The sequence below is a fragment of the Eleutherodactylus coqui genome, chromosome 3 (genome assembly GCF_035609145.1).
Source record: "Eleutherodactylus coqui strain aEleCoq1 chromosome 3, aEleCoq1.hap1, whole genome shotgun sequence".
Taxonomy (NCBI): Eukaryota; Metazoa; Chordata; class Amphibia; order Anura; family Eleutherodactylidae; genus Eleutherodactylus; species Eleutherodactylus coqui.
Window position 1 is genome coordinate 169,529,569 of NC_089839.1, and position 20,787 is coordinate 169,550,355.

General features: G+C 44.6%; 1 protein-coding gene across 1 annotated transcript in view; it reads left to right on the forward strand.

Moving 5' to 3' along the window:
- The window catches only part of CACNA1D (calcium voltage-gated channel subunit alpha1 D), a 369,112-nt gene that overhangs the window by 22,347 nt on the left and 325,978 nt on the right, over positions 1 to 20,787 (forward strand). Inside the window, exons 2-3 of the mRNA XM_066596532.1 lie at positions 6,722 to 7,043; positions 10,269 to 10,374. Coding sequence (XP_066452629.1) covers positions 6,722 to 7,043; positions 10,269 to 10,374 — 428 coding nt within the window. The remainder of the gene's footprint in view (positions 1 to 6,721; positions 7,044 to 10,268; positions 10,375 to 20,787) is intronic.

A 20,787-nucleotide genomic window follows, 5' to 3' on the forward strand; every position in this document is an offset into this window, starting at 1 on the left:
TAAAAAAAAAAAAAAAAAGTTAATATTTCAAGAAGGTGCCTGGTGTAGAAAATCATATTTGCAAATTCTAAGTTAATTGAGGGTGCTCCCCCTGCTCAGGGTCATCCTCTACAAAGACTCATTCACACGGACGTATGCAATTTTTTACAGACCGATTTCACTACATGTATTTGCATGTGTCTTCCTGGCGTATGTGCACTTTTTTTTCCGTTTACTACCGTGTGTCATCAGATTTTCATGCATACCAAAAAAAAATCCACAAGAAGGTCCAATTGATATCACTTTTTTGGTTTTAGGAAAAGCCTGACTCTAAAAAATAGCTTTTATTCCATCTCCTAAAAGTCGATGCAGTGGGAAGCAGGAGATGAAAAGAACACTTACATGTTTCAAGCCATAACGCCCTGGCTTTTAGGGCTTTAACAGACGACCATGATTTTGTCCCATTTGGCGGGCCTTAAAAATCACACTCGCAAAATGGCACAAAATGAAACCATTTATTTCACTGGTTTTGTTTTGACTAGCGGGATTAAGCGAGTTAATCCTTTGCACAAGAAAAGATAGGACGGGATCTATCCACTTTTTTTTCAAACTGGCGCAGCATAGTACGTGGTTTGAATAGAAAAAAGAAAAAACACTGGTTTATGTGCTAATATACTCCATATCGGCGAGCATGTTAGCGAATACACCCGCCTGTTCATAGCTAGGATGATATGGCTTGAAACATGTAAGCGTTTCAGTTCTTATCCTTGCCTTTTAGAAGATACACTAAAAGCTACATTTTATTTATGAGAGATTTGGAAGTCCTGCTTTTCCTGTGACCTGGTGATTCGCTGCTTGAAGCGAGGGTTCTTCTTCTCTACTCCTTCTATTTACGTGAGTACTGCTTCAATCCTGTGGTGTTGAGTTAGTTTTTCTATTAGTTTGTACTTTTTTTTTGTTTTCACTGTCTCCTGGCAACATGCGTAAAAAACGCAGCACAGACGCATGTAACATCCATGGTTGCAGATTTTTTTTTAACATTTTCATAGACTTTCAAGCGCCAGGGCAAAAGCAGTAACATCCCTGAATGCTGATGTTGCTTGTGCTGCGTTTGCTGCATTGTAACAACGCTAATCGCATGGGAAGCCCCACCCCCACTCACTTTTGATCCATTGACTTTACACTTTAGATTATGATCTAAATTATCTGTCTGTGCACAGAAAAATTACCATATATACTCTAGTATAAGCCTAGCTTTTCAGCACATTTTTTCATGCTGAAAAAGCCCCCCCATGGCTTATACTCGAGTGAAGTAAAAAAAAAACAAAAAAACCCCACAATACTCACCTCCCAGCCAGCGTCTGTGTCCCCGGCGCGATTGTCTCCCCAGCGGTGCGGCAAGCCACTTAAGAATTCTCCGTGCTGTCATCTCCCTGCTCGGCTTTGAATTCCCCCACCGTCAGTGCTGTGTAAGTAAGCGCTTTGATTGGATCGAGTGCCAGCCAATCACAGCTGGCGCTCGATCGTTTACACCCATACCCTGAATGACATCACTGAATGGCTGTGATTGGTTTATCGAGCGCCTGCTGTGATTGGCTGGTGCTCAATCCAATCACAGTGCTTACTTACACAGTGCTGACGGCGGGGGAATTCAAACGTTGAGCTGGGAGATGACAGTGGGGAGAATTCTCAAGCATCTTTTCGCACCACCGACACAGACGCCGGCTGGGAGGTGAGTATTGCATTTTTCCTTTACCTATTATATACTAGAGTATAGCTAGGCTTATACTCGAATCAATAAGTTTTACCAGTTTTTTGTGGTAAAACATATTGACTCGGCTTCTACTCGGGTCGGCTAATACTTGAGTATATACAGTAGTTTGCATTATTAAAGTTGCTGAGTTTCTATAAATTACTGTACATGCGTTTGTTGGAACTAAATATTAAGGTGATCCCCTACGGTCTGAGGCGCTGTGGAGATCAGGCAGGCGGCTGTCATCAGTAAACACTGTTAGCATGAGTAAATGTTTGGACTTTCCACCGAAAGTGACATTTATAACACCAAATGTGTTACATTTAATGTAATGTAAGTACAGAAATGGACCTCAGTGTGAACTCTGTAGAATGATCAAGTGACTCTTACACCATGTTTGGGGCCATATCGGAGGTGTCGGAGAAAACGTCAAAGCTCCGTACGCAAAATGTGGTTTTCATTATCGCATTACGTGAATCTCTATCTTGTAATCTAATAAAATGTGTTGTGGAATCGCAAAAATAAAAACAATTCTCTAATATATTGGCATTTTTAGTTTTGGCTCACTGTGGCTGTGGGAGTGCGCCAATGATTTGCAAGGTGTATTAAATTTAACAGCGTCTTAGACTGTAGTTTATTGTATTAAAACTCCAGTAATTCTCATGCATAAATATTAAGGGAAACGATACTTGTGATGTTAAAGTGGCTCCAAAACGGAGTTTAAAGGGGTTATCATAGAATTCGGTCTGCTCATCGCCTCAGATAGCACTGTCCATATTGTAGTGGCAAGTTTGGTCATGCAGGCACAGCTCCCATTGCCTGTAGTGCCAGACCAGGATGCTACAATGTTGATAGCCCTATCTACTTCCAGCGCTGACAGCAGGCCTAGCTTTCAGCTTATCAGCGCACATTTCGAAAAGCAGACCTCAACTGTTTAATTATTGACGACTTATCCTAAGACTTCATGAGACTTGAGGCCCATTTACATGCAAAGACAATCTTTCAAACAATTGAAAGATTGACAGTTTTAGCAATCGTTTTGCATAAAGTGTTAATAGGCACTAATGTCCATTAGCACTTTATTAGCTTCATTTCTATGTAAAAGGGCCTTCGGGAACTGTTTGCAGAGCACAGCATGTGGTCTGAGCTCTGCACATAGCTCCACTGTTCTCACACGGGCTTTTAGCAGAATACAATGTAATCTCGAACTCCTGTGCAGAAGACATTGTGCGGTTCCTCTTATCTTCTCTCCGGCTGAACAATAGATTTTAAGCTCACCTGGTAGTGTTTACACGCAGCAATTGTCGCTCATATGTCATTGTTTAAACAAATTTTGAGTGATAATTGTTGCGTGTAAACGGGCCTTTAAAACAGAGCCTTTGTTATAGCCGAGCTGATCACGAAACACCTCGTCCGGATCTATTGTAATTAGTTGTCCAAAATGGACGGATATACACTTAATATACTAACACAAAGAAAACAAAATATTGATAACAAAACCACTCTGTTCACACCTGCAGAGAGTTTGCTCATGTCTGCCTGTGGATCATGTTGTGTTATGGCTGACACCGTGATGTCACCTTGGTCCTGATCTAACACGACCGGTGAGCCATGACAGCCTTTCACCAATAATAGACCTTTTTAAATTGTTATTATGCCATAACAGTGTATGCACTAGTGAGTATAATCCACTAACCTGCTGTCAGCTCTGGGGCCCAGACTCCTATTGACCCCCTTAGTTTTAGGAGAGGTGATCCCGCACTTATGTTACACTCTCCACTGAGGTCTGTAAGAGTTATGGAGACAGTCAAACCAGCGACTCCTCACATTGATAACATCACTAAATAGGGAGGGTGGGTTATGGAGCCCCCAAGTCATGTCTCCTATGGGCCCTCCATTTAATCAGTCCTTGAATATATATTTCAGCATGTTCTTTCCTTAATTAGGAGGCAAATTCAGTCATCACCTAATGGTCACCGTCATCACCCAGGCCCCTTCTTCAGAGACTGTAACTAGAACAGTTGTCTCCAGCCTACCAAGTCATTACTTATCTATCACAGATTCAGAAGTTCACTGGATCTCTTCTACACCTAAAGCTCTTTTTTTCTTTCCCGTCACAGTTCTTTTACAGTTTTAGATTCTTTCCAAAAATCTCAGGTAGGTGTCACTAGTAGGCTAAGCGTTGGCCATGTTGGCCTACATCTCCTTATATTCCAGGGCACAGCAATATGGAATGCACAAGTAGCAATCTTAGCTAGTCCCTGGTGCATGAGCCGGCCCGAAGGCCCCCTTGTCACATGTGGTATAAATGGCACATAGTAAGTCTGGGGATCTGTTACAGATTTAGTTCCGGGGCCCAGGAGCTTCATGGTACGCCTCCTCTGTTCATACTTGTGAACTTTCCTTTCCATCACCCCAGAGCCTAGAACACGTTACCGGTATGAAGTCTCCCTTCTCGGAAAGATCAAGCCTCCGTGTCCCACTCAAAGTACAACTTCATAGATGTCCTATTTGTCGGATGTTACTACTTCTTTATGTTCACAGCTTGTGTTTGAAGAGAGACAGGGAATTCACGCTTGTGTGGAAGGAATGATAAATTATGGATGACTGGTAGCCCCGCAGCCTGCTTTGTACATAGTCTCCAGAGTTTAGCATATACTTGTATATTAGAGCAGACATGGATCCAGTTCTTTGATTTTTGATAAGAATTAAATATTAATCTGACAGAAAATGATAAGAGTCATATCACAGTTACTTGCTATAAATCCTGCAGGTCGTTCTTTTGGTTTTCATTGTGGGGGGCTTTCATATGAATGTCTTCTAGTATAGTGCATCGGGGTCAGCCTTTATGTGCGGCCCTTGACCCACTTACAGAGCACCACTGAGGCAGACACTAGCAGTAGACTTAAGAATACTTTACACCGCAGGAGGCACGAAGAATAGTTGTTGCAGTCACAATGGGTACAAACTTATTGGTTGAGTCTATAAAAGGCACAGAGCTTGGCGGTTACAATAATTGCACAGAACTTTGCAGTTATAGTTTCTTTAAAGAGGCACTTAGCTTGGAAGTTTCAAATTAAAAAAAAAAATAGTCTCACACTAAGGGCACACAGCTTAATGGTTGCAGCCTCTGCTGGGCACTCAGCTTATCAGTTACAGGCTCTTTGCAGAGCGCTTAGCTTAAAGGGGTATTCCTAACTCGGCTTTTCATAGTAAATATGAAAACCCTCTGCTATAGCTGCCGGTCACCTGTCCAGTAACTATGAAAACAGTCGAGTGCTTCAGCGCAGCACTGTTTCCATAGCTCCCATAGAAGTAAATAGGAGCTACAGAAACGGCATGCTACGCTGTTTCCGTAACTCAGAGAGTTCCATAGCTCTCATTCTGTGTTTTTTCCATCTCTGCCATGAAAAGCCGAGATGGCAAGACAATTACAGTCTCTGTTAATTCACATGGCAATACCTTGAATGGAACAGATCATGGAGCAGCAGATAACGCTCAACAACTTTGGTCTACTTGGCAGATGACCAGGGATTGACTATTCCAAAGTGCAGATGTCCAGGTAGAAGTCCAGAATTGCTCTTCTTTACCTGAAACGCTTGCTGGAGGGAATTCCACACGGATTGCTGTGAAGAAGTGATATGTCACTACTTTATGTGGTTCTGTGCGGAATTGCATCAGAATTCCGCACGCAGATTTTGCCCATTGACAAAGCTAAGTCCACATGCTGATCTGTGGCAAAAATCGCAGCAGAATGTGCAGCCACGGAATTCTACTGCCCTTTTATGGTCGAGTTCCGTTGTCTGCACATCGTTGATTTCCTGTGGATTTTGGTGCAGATCTACAGCAGATTTCATTCCTTCAGTTGGAATTGAACGGATTAAATCTGCTGCAGATCTGCACCAAAATCGACAGCAAATCAGCTGTATGTGAACGCTCCTATGTCTAGTTGTGGTGGCTTTATTTAAGCTCCATATACTTATAAACAGGCTGACAAATAGTGACTAGGTGCTGTCATATATCTGTTCCACCTTCTTCCTCTGTGTGGCAGCGTCTTGTGGTGCTACATGAATCCTCCTCCTGGCTCTGTCTTCTCTCTGATATTCTGAGTTGCCACTGTCAGCCCATTGGTCCTCCACAACGCAATTGCTTAGTTCTTTTACTGTTTCTGTGTTATGACTTTGGTTCTGGTGCTGTATTTATGTACTGAGCTTGGTTCTCAAGCTGTATCTATGTTACAAGCTTGGTTCTGGTGCTGTATTTATGTACTGAGCTTGGTTCTCAAGCTGTATCTATGTTACAAGCTTGGTTCTGGTGCTGTATTTATGTACTGAGCTTGGTTCTCAAGCTGTATCTATGTTACAAGCTTGGTTCTGGTGCTGTATTTATGTACTGAGCTTCATTCTCGAGCTGTATTTATATTCTAAGCTTGGTTCTGGCGCTGTATTTATGTCCAGAGCTTGGTTCTCGAACTGTATTTATATTATACGCTTGGTTCTGGTGCTGTATATGTGCACTGAGCTTGGTTCTCGAGCTGTATTTATGTTACAGGCTTGGTTCTAGTGCTCTATTTATGTACTGAGCTTGGTTTTTGAGCTGTACTTATATTATAAGCTTGGTTCTGGCGCTGTATTTATGTTATGAGTTTGGTTGTGGTATCATACTTATTCAATGAGCTGATCTGATGTGGGTATGCTGCTATCTTGCTACTTTCCGCACAAGCAGACGGCCCTCTAACATCACCATTGCTGGAGACATAGATCGGGTTATAGCAAGCACTTGACACATGATTTATAGTGCTTTTACATGTACAGTATTTGATGCTGCTGCTCCCTAGATTGTATTATATGGCTATTACTGTCTAGCGCTGCCTTGTAATGAAACCGTTGTGTAGTAAACAGTCTGTGCCTAGAATAATGAACACGTTGGAATTGATGTTCTGCACAATTGTCTGTCTAATGAAAAGCTAACCTGTCGTCTTGTTCACAGGGGCGAACTATGCAAGTAGCAAGCGATCTCCACTTGCTGTCGACGGGTCAAGTCTCCAGTCCAGGGATCCAGCACCATCCAAGCAGACCGTCCTATCTTGGCAAGCTGCGATCGATGCTGCCAGACAGGCCAAGGCTGCCCAGAATATGAGCACCGCTGAGCCCCTGCCTGTCGGGTCCCTGTCACAGAAAAAACGGCAGCAGTATGCGAAGAGCAAGAAACAAGGGGGAGGCTCAACAAACAACAGACCGGCCCGTGCCCTTTTTTGCTTGTCTCTCAACAACCCAATCCGGAGAGCCTGTATCAGTATAGTAGAATGGAAGTATCCTTTATGCTGCGTGTTGCTTCTTTTGTATTCTTGTACCATAAAACAAGCTTCTTATCTACAAGCTTCTTATCTACAGCCTTACACCATTTTTGGAAGGTATCTAGGATTGACTTGTAATTGTATCATCCTACTGTTTCTGGCTATTACCAAATTTGCTTCCGTGGCCAACACCATTGATTGACTGTACAGTTTGAACCCCGCAGAACGATATCGTAGCTCCACGCCATCCACAGGGGCAGGTCATTAATGGCGCCTTCCTGGAAAACTGCTTCAAAGGGTTTGCACCAGGATAGGTGATAAAAGTCTATCCGATCAGTGGGGGTCTCACCATTGAACTCCCCAGAATCCTGAAAACAAGGTTCCCGTGTCCCACTCTGTTGTCAACTGTGCAGATCACACCCGCAATTATATGAAATTGAATATAGTAATGGCCAACCATGTGCAGCAACTCCTCCATTCATTTTATTGGGGCTGACAGAAATGGCCAAGTAGTTGGCCATCTCCGGCAATCCCATTGAAAGTACATGGAGTGTCACCACGCGTGCGCGGCAACCTCTCCATTCAATCTTCCTTCTCACTGGAACTCCTTTCTCGGGTACCGATGAGGGTCTCAGCAGTGAAACCCACCTGATCAGATTTGTTTTCGCCTATCCTATAGACAGGTGCTAAAAGTCTGTTTTGGTACAACCAAGATATCCAGAATCCACAGAAATCCGCAGCATCAAATACTCACCAATTCTTGTGGATTTTCTTATGGATTTGCTGCTGCGGATTTTGTTGTGGATTATGCAAAACAGAACAAAAGTTAAATCACTGCTTTGAAAATGTGCGTTTGCGGATTGAGCTGCAGATCCACGGATAACCATTAGCAATCCAGTTTTGTAGCTGATTTTGACTTTCCTATTGATATTGGGGAAAATCCTCAACAAATCTGTGACCAATATGTGACAGAAATGGACATAGTGCGGAACTTTAAACTTTGCATCACAGGTCAGTTTCCACGTGAAAGTTTTGCATAGTTTTCCCATGACTTACAATTGCTTCACATCCACTCTGTCCTCCATGGTTGCTGTAGACTAGGACATGTGACTACTGCAGCCAATCAGTGGCTATAGAAAGTCACTGCTGTGGCCAGTGATTGGCTGCAGCAAATGTCCTGGTCAGTAGCAACCAGGAGTGACCGTGAGGCAATTTTAAGTTGTGGGAAGACCTCCTTAAAGTGACTTTTCTCAGCACAGATCATCAATAGTTCATTGGCGGGGTTTTCTGTTGAGGATCTCTGCTGATTAGTTGATTTTGGGCCAGCTGTCATTGCGGACAGAAGCAGACCGCTCTGTCTAGAGTGCAGCAACACTTCGCTGAGAATATTGTATGGGATTTCCAGTTACAGAAACCACCAAGCAGCATCAAAGGGTTTCAGCCTTTTCTGGAAATCATTGGTGATGTATGATCACACGCTTAGCCAATGTGGAAATGGTAAGATGGCGCTCCCATTGGTTCCTAGACTGAAGGGCTTATCCAATTATGTGCTCTAACCCTTTGTAGCTACTTGGAAATTTTTACACTAATGGCCCTTTTACCCAAGTCGATGATCAGCTGAAGAAACATTTATTCTCGACCGTTGCCCATTGCTGAGTGATTGAATGACAAATGATGAAACACTCGTTTGATTTTTTTTGGTGTCTTTTGTTTCGCCATGAGGCCGCATCCACACAAGTGAGATTTTTTTCTGCAGTTAGGGCTTAGTTTAGGGCTTTGGATTTCCTACTGTAAAAGCTGCATCACACGAAAACTGCATTTTCGTGCGATGCAACACATAAGAAGACTCCATATGAACACATGAACTACAAAAAAAATATCGCAAATCGCAGTTGTATAGAGCATGCCGCGATTTTATAGTCCCGCAATGTCGCAGGCTACAAAACATCGCACGTGTGGAAGAACCCATAAGAAGGCATAGGCTCTACATACATGTGATTTGTAGCACTGTTGCATTACGATAAAAGTGCATGAGAAAATCAACCGTGTAGATGCGGCCTAAAAATTATCCCTTTGTGTAAAAAGTGATGAGCTGCTGACTATTATGTAACTGGCTCATACGAACCATTGCCCGATCTATCAATTGTGAGAACTAGCGCCGATTGACTTTCTGTTAGCTTACATTCACAAGTAATGGATATTGGTGCAAATCTGCACTAAATTCCACCGCATAGTTTGAGCTGCTGATATTGGTGCTGCTCTGCACAAAATCTGCTTCGATATCCAGACCATTTCGTGCGGATTTTGCCACAGATCCGCAGGAGATTTTACCCTTTCAATTGAAGAGGTGAAGTCTAGTACGAATCTGCGTCAAAATCTGCACCAATGGTTGACGCAAAATTTGATGTAGAATTTCATGCAGTTTTTCCAATGTAGAAAATCCACACCCAGTCTGAACACACCCTAAGGCCTCCTTCCCACGAACGGATTTCAGCCGCGTAATTCGCGGCAAAAATCCGCTGCGTTGCCCGCAGCTATTAGGTTCTATTGAACCTAATAGCTCAGGGCTCATGGTGCGGAATTCCACCGCGGAATTCCGCACCGTGAAATCTCTTGTCCTCACCCGTGGCATGCTCTATTTGCCGCGGGTGTACGCGCTGACGGCTTCCATTGCAGTCAATGAAAGCCATCCGTTCACGCTATCTCCCGCTGTAACACAGCGGAAGATAGCGTGAAAACGCTTTCCCGCCTACCGCCGCCGCGTCATGTGACGCGGCGGCGGTGGGTGGGGAAGCGTCATGCGGGAGCGAAAACGCCGGATCCGCTGGTAAGTATGGGGTCTCTGGGGGGCGCCGTGACAGGCTTCGCCGCGGAATATTCCGCAGCGGAGCCCGTCACGCCTGTGTGCAGCCGGCCAGCTCCTTCAAAAGACCATTCATTTTGGTGGTGGTGTTTATGTGGTAAGACACCATCTAAATACACAGGTCTAAAGACAAGCTGGAAGAGCGATGGAAGTATTCAACCAATACCTAAGAAATGAACACCTATTCCATGAGCGAACGTTCTTGGTCTCCGAAGTCAAGGCAAACCCATCTTATATATATCCACCAATGTTGCCTACTGACATGACTCTGAAGACTCCTTCATTGCACTTTGTAGCTATTCTACATGCAGTAATGCTATCTGTTCCATTGTCTTTCAGTTGTTTTAGCTTTGTTATAACCTTAACTTTGTCTTCAGACCATTTGACATATTTATATTAGTGGCAATTTTTGCCAATTGTGTGGCCTTAGCTGTTTACATCCCATTCCCCGATGACGATTCCAACGCCACCAACCACAACCTGGTAAGTAAGACCTATGCTGTTTTTTGGGGGGGTTTTTTGAACGCCAATCTTGTGTATTGCTGAACGTCAATGGAGGATTACGTAATGACGGAAACTGGAATTTTTATATCATGGTTGAAAATGTTGCAGATTTCCTGGCAAACTTGTACGAATCGCCTCCTGTCCATGTGCAGCTTGTTTCATGACAGAGCCAGGCGAATAGGACCTTGTGAATTAGATTTGTGGAGGATGTTTTGAGGGCTGATTAATAGTCAAGATCAGTGATGTCGCAAGTGAACGTTCGTATGACGAGGAGCAGTATATAAGCAAAGTATACGGATACTACTGTGCATAAGATGATTAGTCTTCATGTGGCTTCTAGTCTCCATTGTGTATGTTGATGTACTCAATAGTTCTAATGCTTATTTCCTATACAAATCCGGGCACTGGTAATGTTTTGTTATACAATTTGGGAAACTAGAGGAAAAATGTTTTATTTAGGTGGAAATCTATAGTATTAAATAGATTGTTAGCAGTCAGACCCCCACTGATCAGACCCTTATTCCCCATCCTGTGATAAGTTTGAAACTTTGGACTTTTACTATTGATGACTTGTCCTCAGGATAGGTCACCAATAGTTGATCACTGCGTGTCTGCCGCTCTTGATCCTCTCTGATCAGTCGATCGCTGGGCCTGCTGTCAGTGTGGGTGGCAGTGGAAGCAGATGGCTCTATCAACATTGTAGTGGCCTGATGTGGTACTACAGGCACAGCCCACATTAAATGCAATGGTAACTGTTCCTGCAGTACCAAACAGGTCATTGCAATATGGGCAATGCTATCTGCTTCCATCCACACTGACAGTAGGCTCGGTGGTCCTGACAATAGGTCATCAAGAGTAAAAGTCCTTCTTTAAAGAAGTTCTGTCATATTTGCTAACATGTTTGGTTTAGTAAATACTTGTATTCCCCATGAAATCTGGAATGTCTTCTCTTCCCATCTTATCTCTTCACTTTTGTTATTCTTTGTGGAAATGTTTGAAAAAAAGGACAACTGGGTGTGATCATTCTGCTTTCGAATAGACATGTCCCTACACACTCTAAACCTGGTTGTACACGTTAGATCATTGCCGGCCAAAGCCACCGATGCAGCATGATCTCCCGACCATCTAATGTGTATGGGGCAGATGTCGTTGAGAGAAGCATCAAGTTGCTTTCAACATGCTCAATCGTGTTGTTCTAAGGGGAGATAAACTGCCTCCACAGAAGTCTGACAGGGGATTTCCATTGATACCATATGAATGCTCACCTGCATGTCTATCGAGGTCAGGAGGGATGACTGTCAACTGAATGAATGTTTGGCTGACAGCTACCGAATGTGTATGGCCAGCTGATCACTCCCTAGTCATGCGTAGGAACATGGGGAAGTCTATTAAGGCCGCTATTTCAAATTTTGGTCTTAATGGTCATGTGATGCGCCTATTCCATCAAGAGACGCACAGCTTATCATATATAGGGCCCATATTCGCACCTTGGTGTGCCTACTCAGACATGTATGCTAGGTCCTTTCTGATGTTTATTTCCGGTATAATCTACGCAGGTTTTTGGTACAAATTATACACAAGTGTGTTGCTTCGGGGCGGCCATGCCCCCTTGAAAAAGCCAGGACCAGTTAAAAAAATGGCAGACGGTGGAGAAAACAGCAATGGGTTGAAAAATTTTGTGCAAATCCCTACTTGTGCAAAAATGTGTAACGTTTTTATGCCAAAAATGTGCATAAAATCTTTTATGAATTTCCCACTTAGCCTATGGACAAGGGCAAATTATTCATGTATTTCCAGGAAGAATAACAGAGGAATGGCACAATGCAGAGTTCTAAGAAAGATGTTGGAGCATTCTTATATCATGGGAAATGCAAGTACTTAATAGACATGTCAGGAGAGCGGATAGGTCCTTTCCAGCAGTTTGTTCGTTGTTATGGTGTTATGTCTTGCTGCTCTTTGCTGTTTCTTCATCACATCTGTTTCTGCCATAATGAAAAATAATGAAAAATATTATAGTGTCCAAAATATGACTTTACAGCCCATTGCTGATGATTTCACATTCATGTTCCCTTATACCCAGATATGGACCACTTATGATAGATGCAACCAATTTGACTGCAGTCATTGTCACGTAATGTACTGAAGCGCGTCGTTCTCAGCGCAGTTTTAGTATCCGCATTCAGAACTGTTTGTAGGTTGGCTTTTGATACGGTCGTGAGAAGTCCCAGCAGTGTGCCAGGCAGCGGGCTCTCGCCATTTTCCTTTGTGATCTACTTGTCGTGTTATATAAAACAAAACACTTGTCGCCTGCATTGCAAGTGGATTCCTGCAGCGTGCTTAAGTCATTCTGACTTCCCCGTGCAGCGTGCGTAGACCATCTTGTCAATAAAGAAACTTCATCACGCCAACAAAGCAAAATATATTCACGGCCGCCTGGAATGAATTTCTAGAATACAGTATATAACTAGCGTGAAGGTAGGGGGTGGTTGGCACAAAATGTCTCAAGACTTTATTGGCCTCTTTGGTAAGGATCCTGACTACTCGGCCAACACCCGAGATTCTGTGAGACAGTTCTGCTTTCCTGGCACTGTCCTAGTACTTTGTTAACAGCAAAGTACCGGGTTGTCTGCAAGTGAAGAGCAAAGGTTTGGGAGGGGTTGCAAAAAAAGCTACATGGAACAACATACAGTATAGGCTTATTCACACGGGTGAGAATCTCATGCGTTGCGAGACGCACAAATATGATCTTTTTCCGGTTTTTCGGAACGCCTCACTCATGGTTTTCAATGGCGCCTTAAAAGACATTACATGCACTTGCACGCCGTATGATGCTATGTTTCTAATTGAAATTAATTGTAAACACTTGTGATCCTCTAACACGCGTGAAACGTGCCTGAGGATCGCAATTTCACAGAAGTGAATTTGAATGAAAAACACCTTGCATCCACATGAAAAATGCACGTGCGCAGGCGCGTTATCAGTCCGAGAAACTGAATTGCTGGGGGAACACACCGGTGAGCAGGGCTGCTTTTATTGTTTTAATACAGTTACACCAACGTCTAAAAAATCGTCTGCACCCGTAGAATCCTTTTAAGGCATCTATCTAAACTCAGGGGTGAGATGTACTGAGTGATCACTATGGATGGATGATGTGGAACGCAAAATGGCGAAAATGAATATGGGTCGCCAGAGTTCAAGAAAATCACAAAGGACAGAATAGAGAGCAGTCATAAGCCTTTCATGATCGGATGGAGCGGGCCCCCAAACCAAGTTTGGCTACGGGGCCCCGTGAACAGGTCAAATGCATTGCTATATCAATGGAACAGATTGGCATCCGCTAAAATTGATCACAGCCAATTAACCAATTTGGCCAGAAATCCATGCATGTAGATATAGCCGAAAATTGCTGTTCAGTTTAGTGAGTGACGGAGGCGGCAGCCGCTTTGCCATGCCCTGCAGTTGGTACAGGCGGTGCTGGCATGAGAGTGGCACATATTAGTAAATACAGCTGTGTATAGATGGATCAGCGGGTACAGCTGTGATTTTACAATCAAATGGGAGGGCGCTGGCACCTCGCGGGCTGTAATTGTCACAAATAGGATGATTGTGCCCATCTACTGGTGATGTTTTTAGTAACCCGTCATCCACCGGCGGCAGCAGCCCTCCTGACCGGCCCGTAATCCTCCCGCAGATCTTCACTGTTATTCTACATTCTCCAAAGTTTACATTGATGCTCCAGTTCCTTCTAATGTGTTTTTCATGCATTATTCATGCGATTTTTGTCTAATCCATAGAGATCACTAAGAATGAGCAAGACTTCTGAAATGGGGCTGGGTGGGAGTATATACCGTATACTAATCCTCCGAACATGATTGTTCTCTTGGAAATTCATGTCTGATTGCATTTCTCATTCAAGTAGCTGGAATTAATTTAACTCTGCAGGACCATTCCTCTTAATATTTCAGGTGGCCCCCGAGGACTCGGAGCGCTGTACTGTATATATTCCTCCACTCCTGACCTTTGTACATTGTTTTTTAGCGTGTTCTCAGTACAGAACTGGGTGAAAAAACTTGGTTTTATAATACAAGGGAAATCCACATATTGGACTTTAACAACAATTCTGCGTGGATTTTGGTGTGGATGCCACCCCGCTCATTGAAAGGGTTAATTCAAACGATCGGCAGTAAATAAAATAAAATGCACCCTGCAGGCCACAGGAGTGTATGTGTAAAATGCTGCGTGTATAATGCAGCGTTGTACCGCTGTGTGTGCCGGCGTTTCGCTACGCATGGCAGCTATTTTGGACTGCGCAATGACAGCGTATATATGGTGTTTATTACGCGCCCATACGCAATTAAAATATGCCCTTAGAAAACGTCCACACAGAATGTAATTTTTACGTTTTTATGCTATATGTCAACATACACGTAGACCCCGTCTAGATGAACCTGAAGACCTTGTTTACATTGATCTGCCACGGAATTCACAGCTGAAAATCTCAGGCTGACCCTTGGATTCGCATTTTGAAATGCCGCGTGTCTGCATGCAGGTTTTGCCTCATTCAGTGAGCCAGATCCATGTCCGCCATAGTTAGGATCCCTTTGTACGGACGTATAGATGTGCGTAAAAAGTAAAATGCGCCGATACACGTTCAAATCTACCTTGTTCGTAGCGCAAATGAATTTTTGTTCCGTATTTTGTTGGACGTATGTCTTTTTTTCGGCCTTACATACTATGTTACCATATAGCAGGGGACGGGCTCTTTCGGTTCATGGAGTGATTTTCTTCCGTTTCATCTCCCTCATCCGTCCTCGCACAAACCTATTATGATGCCGGGATTAGTTCTGACTTGGAAGTTGTCAGGTTTCTTTCTGGTGAGACTGAATGTATTTGCATATCAATGAGTCTCTTAATAGAGGAGGAAAAACGTAAGTGACTTTATAAAAGATGATAAATATGGAAATGCTACAGCAAATGTAACGTGTATAGAAAATAATGGCGTTATCTGATCAGCGCTGATAACACTTGCGACACTGGGTTGTCCAGAAGTAGTCCGTTACCCTCTCTGGGATGATGGATTGCTGAGCCTAAATGGCTGATCTCGGAAGAGAAATGTTTGCAGGCAGCATGCTAAATAATGGTGGTGGAAAGGACTGAATACCTACAGTTTCACACAAGCAATTGCGTGCACCTCAGCACGGCGTGGATATCAACATATTTCATCATACTATTTCTGCCCACAGGGCATGTCCATTTGTGCGTGGGACGCAAACATACACTGATTGAAATGGCTAATTTGTCTAATGAGTCCCAGGGGTTCTTTTTCTATTAGAATTCCGCAATATTTCCCGCATCTCCTTGTGTGGTGCACGCAGATTTACCAATCCCAATTGACTTCTATGGGTAGAATTGGTGCGCAAATAAAGTCCCATTGAAAACAATGAGGGAGGCGTTCTGGGAGAATGCTAAAAAATAGGATAGCTGAAATTCCTTATCCTCGCAGCATTGCTGTGAATCGCCATTCAAAAGAATGGAGTTCATATGTTTGTGAGATTTGTGAATTTTGCAACGCACGAAACTCACACAAGAGTCTCACCCGTGTAAATAAGGCCTGTAAGCGTTTTTAAGTGCGCCCACCGGCACCATAAAAATGCGTGAGCAGACACACAAATCTAACATTTGTGTCGTTCAGACGACACGGGTCTGGCGCAAATATCCCGAGGCCGCAATGCCATTACCTCCCCTTCCCTCTCTTACCCCTCTCCGTCTCACCTCCTCACTCCTTCTCTCCGGCGATTTGCAATGGGAGTGGGTGGGATTGGGGTGGAGCTAAACACCCGCCCCTTGTCCTCAGCCAGCAATGGGAGGGGCGGAGTGGGGCGGAACTTAGCTCCCCCCTCCCATTGCAAACAGCCGGAGGCAAGGAGAGAAGAGGGAGGGAGTTTAGTAGTCACGCTGCTAAACTCCCTCCGACCTCTCTTCTCCGGACGCTGTCATTGGCTCCCATAGGAGCCCATGCAGCAGCCAATATATTCCGGCCAAAAAGATAGTTCCAGGACTATCTCTCCAGCCCAGCGTGAAAGCGCTCGGCGCTATGTAGACCCGGCCAGGCGTTTTAAGCCACGGAAATACGGCTATGTGATCTGATGCATTGGAATCCAATGCATCAGATCGTAGCGTACATCAGCCTGCCATGAAAACAGCGGCCGATATACGCTCGTGTGAAAGGGCCCTTATGGGGGTGCATATTCGGCTACAGTGTCTTTACATTTTCACGGCTGCTCCAATAAGCGCCTGAATGGGCATTTTTCCGCGATCACGGCCAGTGTTTTCTTGTCCATTCACACAAGTGTCGTTTTTAGCAAAAAAAATACGCCTTACCACGAAAAACCCTCGCTCTGCCAAAATTTTTCAGGATGCCTTCCAGTACCTATATAGAGGCACCTGAAAGTTTTTCGCTGCATAAATACCTCCCCCTCCTTTCTCTTTCCCTGCTCCCATAAAAAAGTCTATGGGACCCTCCGACGTATATTGGCCAAAACATAATTCCAGAATTATCTTTTGGCTGAGCGTATATACGCTGGCCGCGTATATGTTCTATTTTTCACAAGGCCAGTGGATTTACGCACCGTATATTCGACCATGTGAACGGCTGCATTGGAAACCAGTGCTGCACATAGGCACCGTATTTGCGCCCGGGTGTGAAAATGCGCCGTATATGCGCTCATGGGAATAAAGCCTTAGGTTGCTATCACACAGCATCGTTTCTACAGGTGCTACCCTGATTGCAGATGGCACTTGCAATTTTGAGTCCCCCTGTATATCATGATGCATCTTCCTTGTTGATTAGATTTCTTGAGGCAGACCACACGGCCAGGTTGCAGCGTATGTACGCTGCAGCCCAGAATTCTGTGGGCCGAGGGGAGAGACCTTAGTGCTGCTAAGGTCTCTTCCCCTCCCCTTGCTGGCTGATAGTGGCAATAGAAGCTCCCATATTGGCCTATGGGAGCTGCCAGCAAGGGAGGGGGAGGGAATTTAGTAGTGCTTGCCACTGCTAAACTCCCTCCCCCTTCTTTTTTCCAGCAGCTTCCATACGCTTCCAAATCCTGTTTTTATTTGTGTAGCTCCAACTTATTTAGCAGCGCTTATCCAATGAAATCCAATGCTTCAAATGGTAGCAATTTTGGCAAAACAGACGCCATAAAATGCTCATGTGAAAGAGGCCTAAGGCAGGCTTCACTCAAGGGCATGTGTATTTGCACGCGCATGAGCGTAACGTTTTTGTGGAATGAACTATGCTTTTTTGCACACGCATCAGCGTGTTTTACTGTATATTTTGTGCCGGCAAGGTTTGTCCATTTGCGCGTGACAAACAAAGATGCACTGAGTGAAATACTAATTAATCTTAATGAGTTTCCCAGATGTGTTCTTTTTGCTGCACAATTAGGCCGGTTGCACACGGCTGCGGAATTCCGCGGTGGAGCCCGTCACGGCGCCCCCCAGAGACCCTCAAACTTACCTGCAGATCCGGCGTCCTCGCTCCCGCATGACGCTGCGGCGTGACGCGTCGCAGCGTCATGTGACACGCCCACCGCGTCACCTGACACGGCCGGCTGCGTCATATGATGTGGCGGCGGTAGGCGGGGAAGCGGTTTCACGCTATCTTCCGCTGTGCTACAGCGGAGGATAGCGTGACGGATGGGCTTCCATTGACTGCAATGGAAGCCATCTGCGCGTACACCCACGGCAAATAGAGCATGCCGCGGGTGAGGACGGGAGATTTCACGGTGCGGAATTCCGCGGTGGAATTCCGCACCGTGAGCCCTGAGCTATTAGATTCAATAGAACCTAATAGCTGCGGGCAACATAGCGGATTTCCGCTGCGAATTACGCGGCGGAAATCCATCCGTGGGAAGGAGGCCTTATGCAGTGTATCACACGTCTCCATCGACTTCTATGGGGACCATTGGTATACAAAAATGCTAAAAAATAGCACATTCTTTTTTGTGCAACTGAAATGCACGCGCAAAGTACAAAAACGTAAACAAATCCATTGAAATGAATTGGTTCATTCTCTATGCTTGCAAATATATCCATCTGAAGCTGGCCTAAAGTTGTCTTTACACGGGCACAAGTTCCATCCGATTGCAATATGGATATCTCGCATGGGAAAAGAACGCATTGATTTCAATAGATTTACACACATGAATGATTTTCCTATTGGTCCGATAGTCCAAGATCAAAACATTGCAGCATGACCTATTTTTGGGTGTTTCACCCATTTTTCAACTGGAATAACTTGGAAAAATGCAAGTAAATCTGAAGCAAATTGTATATTTTCAACTCAAAAACTAATCGGACATTCATCAAAATCGCTGGAAAAATGGTCAGATTTTACTGACTGATATCACTAGCGGCCGTATAAATACAGCCTCAGGTGCAGTGCCCGGTGTACAATGAAGAGGCCAGGTGATTGGCGAGGGTGCCACGAGTCAGACTCCCACCTGTCTGATTATTGCTAATCTTCGTCCGGCTGTGTCATGGTGACACTGATCCCGAAAATCGTGTTAATGATTGTATGCTGCACCTGGAATACCATTGGGCAGGGGCAGACAGATTAGCTCTGCTAAACTGCCTCCCCCTTTCCACCCTCTCGTAAGGGGGAGAGAGCTAGTGTACTATGCTCCCGCCTCCCCTCCACCCCTTGTCGGCTGCCAGCAATGGGAGGGGGCGGGAGCTTAGCAACTAGCTCCCGCCCCCTCCCATTTGCAAACAGCCGGCAAGCGGCGACGAGGAGGGAACGGGGTGGGAGTGTATTTAGACGGAACGATTGTCGTTCAAAAAATCGCTCAGTCTAAGCGTGAGCCAACGTCCGAGCAATAATCGCTTGCTTCTCATTCGTCGTTCAGTTTCTGCAGGACTAAAAGTCACCGTTCACTCGTTCACTTATCGTTGCGTTTAAACACTTTTCGTTCCGTGTTTCATGTGAACACTGAATGAGATGTGACAGGCTGCACGAGCGTGAAGGAACCGCTGATGATGTCACCAGCCCATGACATCACAAGAATCCTGCGGCGTAAAAGGACCCGAAGACTAGGCCATCAATATTATAGTTCCAAAAAACCCAGATAAAGGCTGGGATGTCAGTATCTGATGCGTGTGGGTCTGTCGCTCCAGATTCCCGCCAATCAGCTGATTGTCAGGCCATGTGACTTATGAATGTAACAACAAATGTCTGAGCAGTGGCCTCTTCAAACCGCTGAGCGGTGGATCAGATATTGCTGACTATCGTAAGGTTTCGCCCATCAATGCCACAGTTTCAGAAAACCCTGACAAAAATAACACCCCACTATAGAAGGCAAATCAAAAAAGCCAAAAAGTTCAAATCTGTCTGGTCATTAATGGATACAATCCGTCGGATCAGCGGTGAAGGCGTTGTAAAAGTCTAACAGAATGACGCCTGTTATATAAAGAAAATGTGAACTTGAAGAGAACAAGAAGATTTCTCGTCGCCGCGCCGCTATTATTAGATTCCGACCGCTTTTGTTTAACAATGAGATGGTTAGATTTGATTTGTTTGGAACTGTATTAGGGTAATGTGATTTCTTTATTTAATTGTTCGCAGGTAGACAAGCTGCTGAGATTAAGACTTGGCGAGGATTATCTGTGAATAAATTAGGGCACAAGGTTAGCTGTGTGTCAGGCGCTCTTCCGTAGCGGTATTACGTACGTATGCTCTTCTTGCAGTTGGTTCTTCTGATAGCTCAGGGCTGAGCATATTCGTGTATCCCACATCCTTATTACCTTGTGAGCTAAAAATATGGTAAAAAAGAATCTATTTAGTATCATTTTAATTTATGTTATTGTACATATTGAAAGGTTCATCTGACAAATATCTATTTTTAAATATTTTTTCTGTTTTGTAAGAAATAAATCCCCGTGACCCCGATAATTGAGGGGTGGTTGTTCCGGTGTCCTGCCATTAATGGCTGGTGACGAGCATGTCAATCAGCACTCATACAGTATTTCCCGGTATTGTTAAAGGGGATATCTGGTTACTGGACATCCTCCCTTCAGTATGGCTGGCTGTAGTAAAATGCCAGACTGATCAGTACTTATCCTTCCTCTGCTGCCGGGATCTAGTGCTGCAGCCCCGCTCTGATCCCAGTGTTTGTTGTGACATCACCAGAAGTCAGGTGACCTCTGCAGCCTATCAGAGGCTGTCGCGTCACCACTTGCTCTCCTGGCATCTGTGCTCACATCATGAGTGCCACGATGCCAGGAGTTCGGGAACGTGACGACGCAGCCTCTGAGTGGCTGCAGCGGTCACCTGACTTCCAGTAACATCAGGTGTCGCAACAAACACTGGGACCACAGTGAGGCTGCAGCACT